At 47.9% G+C, this 12,210-nt stretch overlaps 1 protein-coding gene across 6 annotated transcripts in view; it reads right to left on the bottom strand.

Annotated features, from left to right (window-relative positions):
- Window positions 1-8,460: 8,460 nt before the first annotated feature.
- Window positions 8,461-12,210, bottom strand: part of GOLGA3 (golgin A3) — a 46,251-nt gene continuing 42,501 nt past the window's right edge. For all 6 annotated transcript variants that reach the window (XM_043488268.1, XM_043488314.1, XM_043488276.1 and 3 more), the window contains exon 24: window positions 8,461-11,790. In XM_043488268.1, the coding sequence (XP_043344203.1) occupies window positions 11,574-11,790 (217 nt within the window). In that variant the 3' untranslated portion in view covers window positions 8,461-11,573. The remainder of the gene's footprint in view (window positions 11,791-12,210) is intronic.

The raw sequence follows: 12,210 nt of genomic DNA, 5'->3' as shown, positions 1-12,210 counted from the left end.
CCCCGCGCGCCAGGCTGCCTGCACCACTGCCTGACGGCGCCGCGCCCGGGGGCAGCCGGGGCGGGGCCGGATCCGCACGCTCGAGGCAGGGCGCTTGATCCCGCGACGGCGCCCGGCGGCCCGACAAGGGAGCGCTGCCGCTGCCGGCGCGCCTTCAGGCTCAGGGCGCGTGAGGGCGTGGTCGGGCAGTGGCGCGGGCAGCCGGCGCTCGGGGTCCTCGGGCAGGCAGACGGCCCCCAGGGGCGGGTCCGAAGACAGATCCACAGATCCTGAGGCCCGGGCCTGGAGCCCTAGAAAGAGGTTGCCCAGGCGCGGGCGGGTCTCCGAGGGAGTCCCTGGGGTCTGGGAGGTTGTGCTGGGGGTTCAGGCCAGGCCCGGGTTCCAGTCGCGGTGGAACCACAAATGAACCGCTTTGGTTTCTCTGTTGCGCTAGGTGGAAACGCGGCTGCTTTACGGCTCAGAGCGACCAAACTCCTATAGGCCAGCGCCTGGTATTTTACTTACGGACATGCTTTCAAACAAGGTTTCTAACAGCTTGTGATTCTAGAAGACAAGTTTCTCCGTGCACTTTCTAGCTGCAGCATGACTCTGTTACCGAGTTGAAGCTAGCTGTGCTCGCGCAAGGCGGGCCCGATGAGTCCAAGAGTCGAGGTGTAGTGGCAAGGAATAAGAATTTATTTGGAGAGCTGTCTGACTGAGAAGATGGCAGACTAAAGTCTCAGGATGGCATTTTTTTTTTTTTATAGACAGAGAATTAACGAGGAACTAAAGTCAAAAGGCAGAATAGAGAGGGAGAGATGATTAGGAAGTAAAAAGGGCCAGAGATACAAAACATCTCTGAAAATGGCCAGTCTTTGGAAGGGATGTGTTAATCTCTCTTGCAGCCATGCGCAGGTGGGCAGGGTCAGACTCTCTCTCTCTGAGCTGAACAAACCCACTTTAACAGTCAGGCAGAGGAGCAGGGCCCTTTGAGGCGTGCCATTTATGTATGATTATAATAACAGCAACGAAAAGCAAGTCAAAGAAACAGTTCCAGCATGGAGTCAGAATTGGTTCTTCTGTGCAACAATTCCTTTTAACTTGGCAGCAGACTCATGTCTGCATTTGGCTTGTCTAGCTTATCTGACTCGCCTTACTTTCTTAGCCAGTGTAGGTTACTTTCTCACCATCCTATCCCTGGAGACACCCATGGCTTCCCAGACACAATGGACAGATGTACCTGAGGTGACCAGATGACCCCATTCACTGGACTTCCACGCAGATGGACAGGCAGGGGAGTGATTGCTGCAGGCAGGGGAAGGGCTGACTATACAGTGGCTTAGGCAATTTTAGCGACTGGTGGAAGCATCTGTCTTAATAGTGATGGGGTCACACAACTACGCTTGTCAAAACTCTCAGGCATGTACAATACAAAGGCGAATTTTACTGTGTAATTTATACATTTACTTTTTAAATAGAAAAAAACCCTAAAGAAATAAAATTGACTTCCTTGGTTAAAAAAATTAATTGGACAGTACTAACAGTCAATTCCTCTTTCACTTTCATCAAGTGGCTTTTTAGTTCCTCTTCACAGGTCAGGCAGATAATCTGACTCTGCCCATCTGAAGAGGAACTAAAAAGCCTCTTGATGAAAGTGAAAGAGGAGAGTGAAAAAATTGGCTTAAAGCTCAACATTCAGAAAACTAAGATCATGGCATCTGGTCCCATCACTTCATGGGAAGTAGATGGGGAAACAGTGGAAACACTGTCAGGCTTTATTTTGGGGGCTCCAAAATCACTGCAGATGGTGATTGCAGCCATGAAATTAAAAGATGCTTACTCCTTGGAAGGAAAGTGATGACCAACCTAGATGGCATATTAAAAAGCAGAGACATTACTTTGCCAACAAAGGTCTGTCTAGTCAAGGCTATGGTTTTTCCAGTGGTCATGTATGGATGTGAGAGTTGGACTGTGAAGAAAGCTAAGCGCCGAAAAATTGATGCTTTTGAACTGTGGTGTTGGAGAAGACTCTTGAGAGTCCCTTGGACTGCAAGGAGATCCAGCCAGTCCATCCTAAAGGAGATCAGTCCTGGGTGTTCATTGGAAGGTCTGATGCTGAAGCTGAAATTCCGGTACTTTGGCCACCTCATGTAAAGAGTTGACTCATTGGAAAAGACCCTGATGCTGGGAGGGAATGGGGGCAGGAGGAGAAGGAGACGACAGAGGATGAGATGGCTGGATGGCATCATCGACTCGACGGACATGAGTTTGAATAAACTCTGGGAGTTGGTGATGGACAGGGAGGCCTGGCGTGCTGCGATTCATGGGGTCACAAAAAGTCGGACATGACTGAGCGACTGGACTGAACTGGACTGAACTGAACTGAACTGAACAGTCAATTGAGCACAACAATTGAAGAGTCAGTGAATTTGAGAATGCGTGAAGTCCAAATCAAACCCACAGTGATATTGCTTTCTACCCACCAGGAATGGTTAAAATTAGAAGACTGACAGTATCAAATATTTGTGAGGATGTGGGGCTGTGTTAGAATTCTCATACACTACTGGTAGGAGTGTAAAATGAATCAACCACTTTGAAAACCACGAAGCAGTTTCTAGTGAAGTTAAATGTATGCCTCCCTGTGGTTCAGCAGTGCGGGCCCGGGTATTAAAAATGAAAGTTCTCAGAATGTTCACAGCAGCTTTATTCAGAATAGCCAGGCAAGAAACACCCAGGTTGTTTGGGTAAACCCCAGAAGAACGGATAAACAAATTTAGAATCGTCATATGATAATCCTGCACAGAGGTTTATTATTAGCTACAAGGTGGCTGAATCAAAACCTTGCTGAGAACGCCACACAAAAACAATACTGCATACTTTCATTTATAAGAGGCTCAAGCTCAAGGCAAAGCTTCTGGTGATAGAAGTCGGACCAGGGGTTGCCTCTGAGTGGGGTGGTGAACTGGGAGGGACATGAGGGACTTCCACTGAGTGAAGCGCTCTGCATCTTACTTGCATTGATAGGAATACCAGTACACATTCGATTAACATTTGTCAAAACTCACCAAAATATACACTTAAAATCTGTGCCTATTTTAGCATAAGTTTTGTCTACATTTAAAAAGGAATAGGGACTTCCCTGGTGGTTCAGTAGTTAAGACTGTGCTTCTACTGCAGAGTGCTGGTTTGATCCCTAGTAAGGGAACTAGGAAGGAAAGTGATGACTAACCTAGATAGCATATTAAAAAGCAGAGACATTACTTTGCCAACAAAGGTCCGTCTGGTCAAGGCTATGGTTTTTCCAGTGGTCATGTATGGATGTGAGAGTTGGTCTGTGAAGAAAGCTGAGCGCCGAAAAATTGATGCTTTTGAACTATGGTGTTGGAGAAGACTCTTGAGAGTCCCTTGGACTGCAAGGAGATCCAGCCAGTCCATCCTAAAGGAGATCAGTCCTGGGTGTTCATTGGAAGGTCTGATGCTGAAGCTGAAACTCCATCCAGTACTTTGGCCACCTCATGCGAAGAGTTGACTCATTGGAAAAGACCCTGATGCTGGGAGGGATTGGGGGCAGGAGGAGAAAGGGACAACAGAGGATGAGATGGCTGGATGGCATCACCGACTAAATGGGCATGAGTTTGAGTAAACTCCGGGAGTTGGTGATGGACAGGGAGGCCTGGCGTGCTGCGATTCATGGGGTAGCAAAGAGTCGGACACGACTGAGCAACTGAACTGAACTGAACTGAAGGGAACTAGGATTCCACATGCCACAGGGTGCAGACAATAAAATAACCACATTTGAAAAGGGATAAAGAGCACTCTGTTAGGTGAGATCTTACCTTATATTCTCTTTAATTTCTAAGTACTTGAGGATGGATCTCTATCCCCAGCCTCTCCTCAGACTTGACATTTCTGAGTCTGTGCCATTGTTCAGTGATGAGAGCTCCAAGCACTGGGTCAGACCGCCCCTGCCTGCCAGGTAACTTTAGGTGAATTCTTTAATTTCCCTGTGTTGTGGTTTTTTTTCAGGGATAAAATAGAATGATAATTGCACTGTCTCAGAGATGAGGATTAATATGTGCCAGGCTCTTGCTACAGTGCAAGACTTTATAAACATTAGCTGTTACTACCACGTCTATACTTTTTAAAAATTATAAAAGTTATATATATGACTTTAAGGGCTTCCCCAATGACTAAGTGGTAAAGAATCTACTTGCAACGCAGGAGGCATGAGACCAAGGGTTTGAACCCTGGGTAGGGATGATCCCCTGGAGAATTGGCAACCCACTCCAGTATTCTTGCCTGAAAAATCCCATGGACAGAAGAGCCAGTCCATGGAGTCAAAAAGAGTTGGACATGACTGAGCAATTGAGCATGCACACAAGCAGTAGCAGCATCAGCCTCCTTTGTGAGGGATTTTGTTATAGTAATCATAAGTCCCAGTGATTCAGAGCCGAGAGGACTGATCTGAGAGATTGTATATGGTGATAGAGGCTGTTGCCAGTAGCATCCATTCTTTTAATAACAGAAGTCCCAGCTGGAGCTGGACACACTGTTGTCCAGCTAAACACACATCCTATGGCCCAGTGACTAAGTGGAGGCAACAGACAGTGTACACTGCTAGGGAGCGGTACCCTTGGATGAGGGTATGCAACATGTCTTCCTTTTGAGAAATGCAGACAGGAAGTGGGACCTGGAGCAGCTATCCTAGACCACAGGTGGGGCTGGAGGTTAGAAGGCACTAGAAGCTGCCCTTATCAGTTCTGTTTTACTGCTCGGGCTGTTTCATGAAAGAGAAACTTCTCCCATTTAAGCCACTAAATTTCAGGGTCTCATAGCAGCTTTACCAGCCTAACAAGTATCTTAATACCAGGATTTTCTGTGAAATCCAACTAACAATAGGAACCCTATTATGGCTGGATCCTCCTAACTGCCATCTAATGCAGTCTACGGTCCATTAAACAACACTGGGATGGTGTGGGGGTGGTGGTGGTGATGCACAATTCCACTGTTAAAAGAAGCCAACACTGTATTGGCCACTATTCACCTTTGAGGTAGAAATGAATTTGAGATGTAAATCCCTGTAGGTAGAAGTGGATTTCTACAAATGAAGAGAAAATTAAGTTTAAGAGACTTGACGGTCTTTTGGGAGAGAAGCTGGTTTAATCTAATTCATGATTGCAGTTTGTCTCCCACCCTGATCCCTACCTCCATTTTTCTTTTTTTAAAAAAGATTTATTTCTTTTGTTGTTGGCTGTGCTGGGTGTTCATTGCTGCATGGACTTTTCTCTAGTTGCGGTGCTCGGACTTCTCATTGCAGTGACTTTTGTGAGCATGGGCTCTACGCACTTGGGCTTTAGGAGTTGCAGTGCATGGCCTCAGCGGTTGCAGTTCCTGGGCTCTAAGAGCACAGGCTCAAAAGTTGTGGTGCAAGGGCTTAGTTGTTTCATAGCACGTAGGACCTGGACCAGAGATCAAACCTGTGCCTCCTGCATTGGCAAGTGGACTCTTTACCACTGACCGCCCCCGCCCCCCGCCCCCCGCCCCCAGCCAGGGAAGGTTTTACAAAAGCTGACCCGGGTCTATTTTCTGCTTACCTGTCCCATCACGAGGGGACAGCCTGGTGTGCCAGTCTCCCGTGACCGCCCACAACCCTCCCCAGCTCCAGTGACTTCCCAGTGGTCGTGTCCCATCTGCCCCAGTGGGGTTCTTAGACCTCATCAGATGCTAGGCATCAGGCTTCTTCCTCCTGCAGAGCTGGTTTTTTTTTTTTTTTTAAATTTTTTTATTTTTTTGGCATGTGGGATCTTAGTTCCCTGACCAGGGATTGAACCTGTGCCCTCGGCGTTGGGAGCACCGAGTTCTAACCACCTGACTACCAGGGACGTCCCCAGAGCTGGTTTTGAATAGCTCTGGGAAGTGGGTGACTGCCCAACCTGACCTGTGGTTACTGATCAAAAGGCAAGGCGGCGGCAGTTAGCTACAAAGGGAGAGGGCGAGTTGTCCAAGCAAGGCCCAGGGCACTCTGGCCTGTTGTGGGCACTTGGACTGGCCAGGACAGGCTAGGTCATGTCACCCCAGTCTCCAGGGGCTTGAGAGAACAGGTTCACTGTTGCTGCCACCTGCCACCCATTGTGGGTCAGCTGCTGGCACCGTCACTCAGGTGTTCACGCCGACTGGGAGTACCACCCAAGGATGAGGCTGTCACCTTGGGGAAAGATTTGCAGCAGGCGGCCGATGCTGTGCACCCTCTCTCCGGCTCAGGGAGCTAAGCCTGCCAACTTGCCGTGTGCGTGTCTAGGGAGGCAGAGAACAGCACTGGTGAGGGCTCTGGATGGAGTTCAGTCAAACAAAGCTCCACCGAGAAGTGAGAGAGGCCAATCAGGGTCATGTGTATAGAACTTAGTCCTGCAGGGTAGCAGGCCACCTGCAGGACCAGCAAGCATGTGTTCCGGGCAGCAGAGCGAGGAGGATGCCTCTGAAGGCCTGGACACCGTCACAGGGCTGGGTCTATAGCTAAGCCAGGTTCCAAGCTGATGCGGAGAAGGAAGGGGGCATGAAGCAGAGACCTGGGCTGTGAAGGAGCTGTGGGCTGGGCCAGACCAGCAATGAGACCCTGAGGGTTAGGAGGTCAGGGGGACTATCACTGTAAGTCAGTCAGTCAAGGGAAGGGGCCATTTTCTGGATGAAGGCGAGCCCTTTGGCTTTCAACACACCAAGGCTGAAGTATAGGAAAATCACTTTGAAATGTCCATCAGGTATTTAGAAATGCACACTGAAAGCTCACAAACAAAATGAAGGTCCTGTGAGAACTCACGAGCCCAGAAATGTTCCTGTATCATGTTCTGACCTGCAGATTATGTGTAAAAACCCCGTGGGTCACTTCCTCCAGCAACTCCCAGACCAGGTGAAGGAAGGCTGACTTGATGAGAACTTCTAGGTGCTTCCACCTCCAGATGCCACAGTGATCCACACGTTTCCAGTTCCAACCCGGCCCAGAAGCATGCTGCTTGGGGCAGAGGCTGCTCTGAGCTCCTGGAGGCGCCCACTCAGCACACGGACGGGCTGGGATGGGAGAAGAGGCCTGGCATAGGCGTGCAGCCGCCGCCCCCCCACAACAGGCAGACAAAAGGATCAGCAATACAGTTTAACACCTCCTTTGTTTCCAGGAAAAAGGCACTGCCAAAGATAACTTTTTTTTTTTTTACCAGAAGCTGCAACATTCTTCCTTAAGTGAAACAGGCATTAAGCAAGCAGAATTCCAATAAATGTTGCTTCTGGTTTGGGCCGCTGCTGATAACTAAGAATTCTGCCTCATCTAAGGGGAAGGCTTGGAGACTCTTCCAACAGCTACCATGCTTATCCACGACACTGGGCACCATGGCCAGTAATCCTCTCTCTACTCCCAACCTAGTCTGCATGACGACAGAGGAGCCTGGAGGACTCAGCGCCACATCCTCGATCCCGCACTCAGCACGTGTTTCTGCTGGTACTCAGGCCCCCCTGGAGACAGGAAGCAGATGCCCATAAATCTTCACTTGGACCACTCCTGTAACACCCACTGTACGACTGTTAGGAGGGTACAGCAGAGAACCTCTATGTGATGAAGGAGATACAGCTTAAAAATACATCCATCAACTCATTTGTTCAGGGCCTGCAAATGTGTAGCAGCTTTACAGGAAAAGGAAAAAGTTAATACCTATGATCACCCCCTTCATGACTATTGTAGAGATGAGAATTTGCATCGCAATGTTTCAGGAAGTTAAGGTCACAAAAGGAGGCAGTCAGAGCAGTTTCATTTAGGTCTGGGTGGTACACAGAATGCCTGACCCTGAATTGCTCATAGACACTAATGAGGCAGAGGCACAAGAAAACATTTATCTGTCCCATCACAAAATCAAATTCTGTGATCACTGATTAACTTCTCATTTTCTGTACATTTTTTTACCATGCTGATATGATAACATTTAACTGAAGAATGATAACATTTAAGTGAAGAATCTACATCCGGTTTACTCTCATTGATTGAAAACAAAGTGTGAATGAAAAAGACGGGTGAGACTGGGGACCCACAAGGCTGAGACTGCGGTGGGCAAGGGATGGTCAGCAGAGGCCGGGGCTGGACAACACTCCAGGCCAGGAAGCACGTGTGCGGCGCGTCCGCAGCCTTGAGTGGTTTATTCAGAAGTGTCTCCCCTGTGAAGGAGTGTTACTCTGTGAACGCTTCCCACCTCTATGATCACAGCACATGGAGATGAGTGAAGCTACAAAAAGAAAGAAGAGATATGGGCCAGGTGCTGCTCTTCTGCTTGGTCAAAAGCAGTCACAAGAAGCTAGATTTCACAGCCATCTGAAGCTTTGGCAGAATAAAATTTTTTTAAGTGTTTGAACAGAGTTGGTTAATAAAATGAGGTAAAAGTTACTCCCAGATATGACAAAATGTATAGCTGAAAATGAAGCCACCCCCAATGAAATATAAAAATCTTTAACAAAAAATAGTTTATTGCACAAAATTCAAGGAATTCCCAAGCACACTTAAATTTATAAAAAAATCAACATGCTTTTTAAAGTTACAATTTGTTGTGCATGGTGACACCTTTCCCCTGAACAGCCCCAACTTGAGGACTCCCTTTTAATGAGGAAATTTTTAATAGACACGAATAACTTAACACCACCGAGTTTTCTAGATCCTCTAAACCATGACCCTCAAGGATCTGATCATAACCTGAGACCACCATATGCTGAGAATCGCCTGGCATGGGAGTGAGTGACTTGTTTGAGTAAGGCTCAGAGTGTCTCACACGTCCCTGCACTATGCACGTCATGGGCCCTTGGGGAGGCTCCGGGACGTTTCTCTTTCAGATCCGCTGGTCCCTTTCACTACTAGCAGTCTTTACATGACATTTAATTTTTGTTAAAAAAATACTCATAGGATTATATGTCCTGATGACTCTGCAGGCCCATGGCTTTAGCAGTATCCTTAAGACCAAGAAAAGTCTTTAAACTGAGGAAGAGTTTAATGAGAATCTTCCTAACACAGCCTTCCACGGGCTGTCTTCTTCAAGGCCCATCTTGGTACCTGGACCCCAGGCCAGAGAATGAGCCAGTTTCACATCCTACCAAAAACAATGCCTGTTACACCTCACGAATAGTAGAACAAAGGCATGTAAATCCGTGGCATCTATGTGATGGGTACCGTGGAAAAATCAATGATAACCGCCTTGCGATGAGTTATTTTTGGAACATAAGAAAATCAAGTCATAACATCATGAAGTGTCCAAGCTGACACGCCCTCTAGTGAGGACACGAGGTACAAGATTAACAACATACACAAATGCAACGTGACGACGAATGTGTTTCTACAAGTACTCCAGAGTTGACTGTTGCTTTCCATGAGGAAATTCCTAATTCCCACTTCTGCCCACGGAAGAAGAATATTTCAAATGCTGGGAGGCAGGAGTGCCAGTAAAGTCCCTCAGAGGAAAAAAAAGCCTTAACAAACCAAGAGCAGGTGACTTCAGTCCAACTGCCTCCTTCAGGATGATCTGTTAAGGAAGCCTGGACACAAGGGCCCCAGCTCGGGAACTGCAGGCCAGACACGACGGCACAAGGGGCACACAGGACAGGGCAGGGGGCGGGGGCATCCAGAGCGCTGGGGCCAGAGGCAGGCCAGGCTGGCACAGAACTACGGATGGGGCTGGTGCAGGAGGTTGGCAGGAGCCCCAAGGGGGTGCTGCTGCTGAAACAGGGTGATTCCACAAAGGAAAAGGGGTGAAAGACAGACACTGGCTTTCTCTTGACAGACACACTCAAGATTCGCTCATCGTTTCCTAAGGAAGAAGATGCACGATATTCTAGAAAACCTTAGCAAGGAGCGAGAAAGCAGCTACAAAGTGAGGCTAAGTGACTTCTTGGCTCTAAAATTAAAGGATAACGCAGCCAAAATAAATAAGAACGTAAATTACCATTTTTCTTTTCCAATGGTACAAAATCAGTTTTTTCAAAAATGATTTCCAACTTAGAAGGAAAAGTAGAATATATTTATAATGAAGTTTCAAGTATAATTTCCAAGAATAACCCTGTACAAATGATATACGTATTTTAGAAGTTCCAATACTTGCTGGAGAACTTTTTAAAATGCTAAACATCTTTCTGGTTAGTGCTATTTTAACCTTACTGGTTAACCTTCTAACAGCATATTGTGAGAGAATGCAAGCAGCTTAAAAACACCACGCTGTTTTCTCCACAAGAGACCCAGGTGATGAGGTCACACGAGCGTGTCTGGCCTGATCAGTAACACCGCAGGCTTCATCTTCAGACCAGTCGCCCTGCATGGGGGGCACACAGACCCACTCTCTCTCTCTTAACTTGGAACAATAACATTATTTGACATCATCTTAGCAAACTAGTGACAGATTTTCAAACCTCGAGTCTCAGTCATTCTAGGTGGGACCTCACACACTTGGGGTGTCTGGTTTCCAATAAGGGGTCCCACATGGGAGGCTCCAGAGACCCTCTTCTGCTGACCTGCCCCTTTCAGAAACCTTGCTGCTCTGTAGATGAGAGGGGAAGGCCCTTCTGAAGGCTGTCACACACAGAGGCTGGCAAATCTCTTGATGACCACACAGGTACTGATGGACACTTCCACACAAAGGCAAAGTGGGAGGCCTGGGGAAGCCTTGCTTCCATTTTGGGAGCCTGCAGGCAGCCCTACCTTCTTCTCCTCACCTCCCCTCCTCTCTTCTCCTGAAGCCCCTCCCCACACCTCACGCGTCAGGTCAGCACCTGCTGACCGTGGTATCTGTGTGGCATCCTGGTGGTCATCAGGCCTGCCCAGGGGTTGGCTGGGGTGAGCGAGGCCATGCAGGACCAGGGCTCGAACAGGTGAGCGTTGTGCACTCATGACAAGGAAAGACCCTCAAAATAAAGTGAAACTAAAATAACAAAGAACTTCTGTCTAAGAATATTTGGCTTTGGGAGGTAAATACATTTCTTAAAATATAATTTTCTGACATTCCTAAATCCTACATGTACATTATTTCCTAACAGCAGATTTTCAAAAGGCAATCAATAAAAAGACAATTCGGATCATTCTTAAATAATATAAGGATATACTTTTTAAAGTTTAGATTATGATTTTCAGTATTTATATACATATCCTATGGAGAGATGGCTTTTGAAATCAAAATAAAATAAAATAAAAACCAAAGGTGCAAATGAAGCCTCACTCCTGCAGGGTAGTAAAACTTACTGAATCAGGCAGGAAAGTGAGAAATCGGACTCAGCTGTGCGACGTCTCTACCAGCGACCGTCCGAGAGCAGCGTCTATGGCCGTGCCTAGATACCTCCTTCTACACATACGCTTCAGACACATCCAAAAATGTCTCACTGAGACCTAAATTAGGTTTTTAAGATTTGGTCACTTCATGGGAAAAGCTGGTTGTGATCTGCAAATGATTATTTCTCAATCCTTGGCTCCTGTTTTGTTATTTTACTCCTTGAAAAGGCAAACGCAAAACTTAAATTTCACCTCTTAGAAAAACATAGAGCACACAGTCAAATAAATAACATTGATGAGAGAACACTCCTCGGGGTAGTTACAAACACTGGGGGTGGGGATGCTCGGCGGTCACTGTTCCAAGCCCTTCTCGCGGGGCCCTGCCCTGACCATGCTGCTGTGTGTCTCCTCTAGGGTTGGCGTGATCTCCCGGCAGTGAGGGGCTGGCAGGGTCCCCCTGAGTCCATGAGGACAGCGACTCATGCACAGTGACTGCGTGTGCCTCCATCTGGCGCTGCAGGCTGTCCATCTCCTGCCTGGGGAGACAGGGGAGGGAAAGGAAGGGACGCGGTCAAAGGAGAGCCAGGGAGGGCGCTGCTACTCCCCTAGAGACAGCCCATCACCTGGGACTCAGCCCTAACGAGCCTCAACTGGACGGCAGGTGCTCACACTCAGGACTCATTGAACCTCTCTACTGGGACCAGCAAACTGATTGGGTCACAGAACAAAAAGGACTCTGGGCATTTTCCTCCGCCCACAGGCCAGGCAGCTCTGCACACACCGGCCGCTGCTCGGGGAGAATGTGGGCAAGACAGAGCTGAGTCTGTCCTTCCTGGCTTCTTCGGGGTCAAAAACAATACCTGCCCACACTCTCCAGACACGGGCTTCCTGCTGCCTGGCCACTGAGGGTCATTTAGCTCAGGACAGCTCCCACCTTAGAGACCCCATGTTCCCCT

The sequence above is a fragment of the Cervus canadensis genome, chromosome 1, assembly GCF_019320065.1.
Source record: "Cervus canadensis isolate Bull #8, Minnesota chromosome 1, ASM1932006v1, whole genome shotgun sequence".
Lineage (NCBI taxonomy): Eukaryota > Metazoa > Chordata > Mammalia > Artiodactyla > Cervidae > Cervus > Cervus canadensis.
Note: the sequence above shows the minus strand (reverse complement) of the source record. Positions and strands in the feature narration are given on the sequence as shown.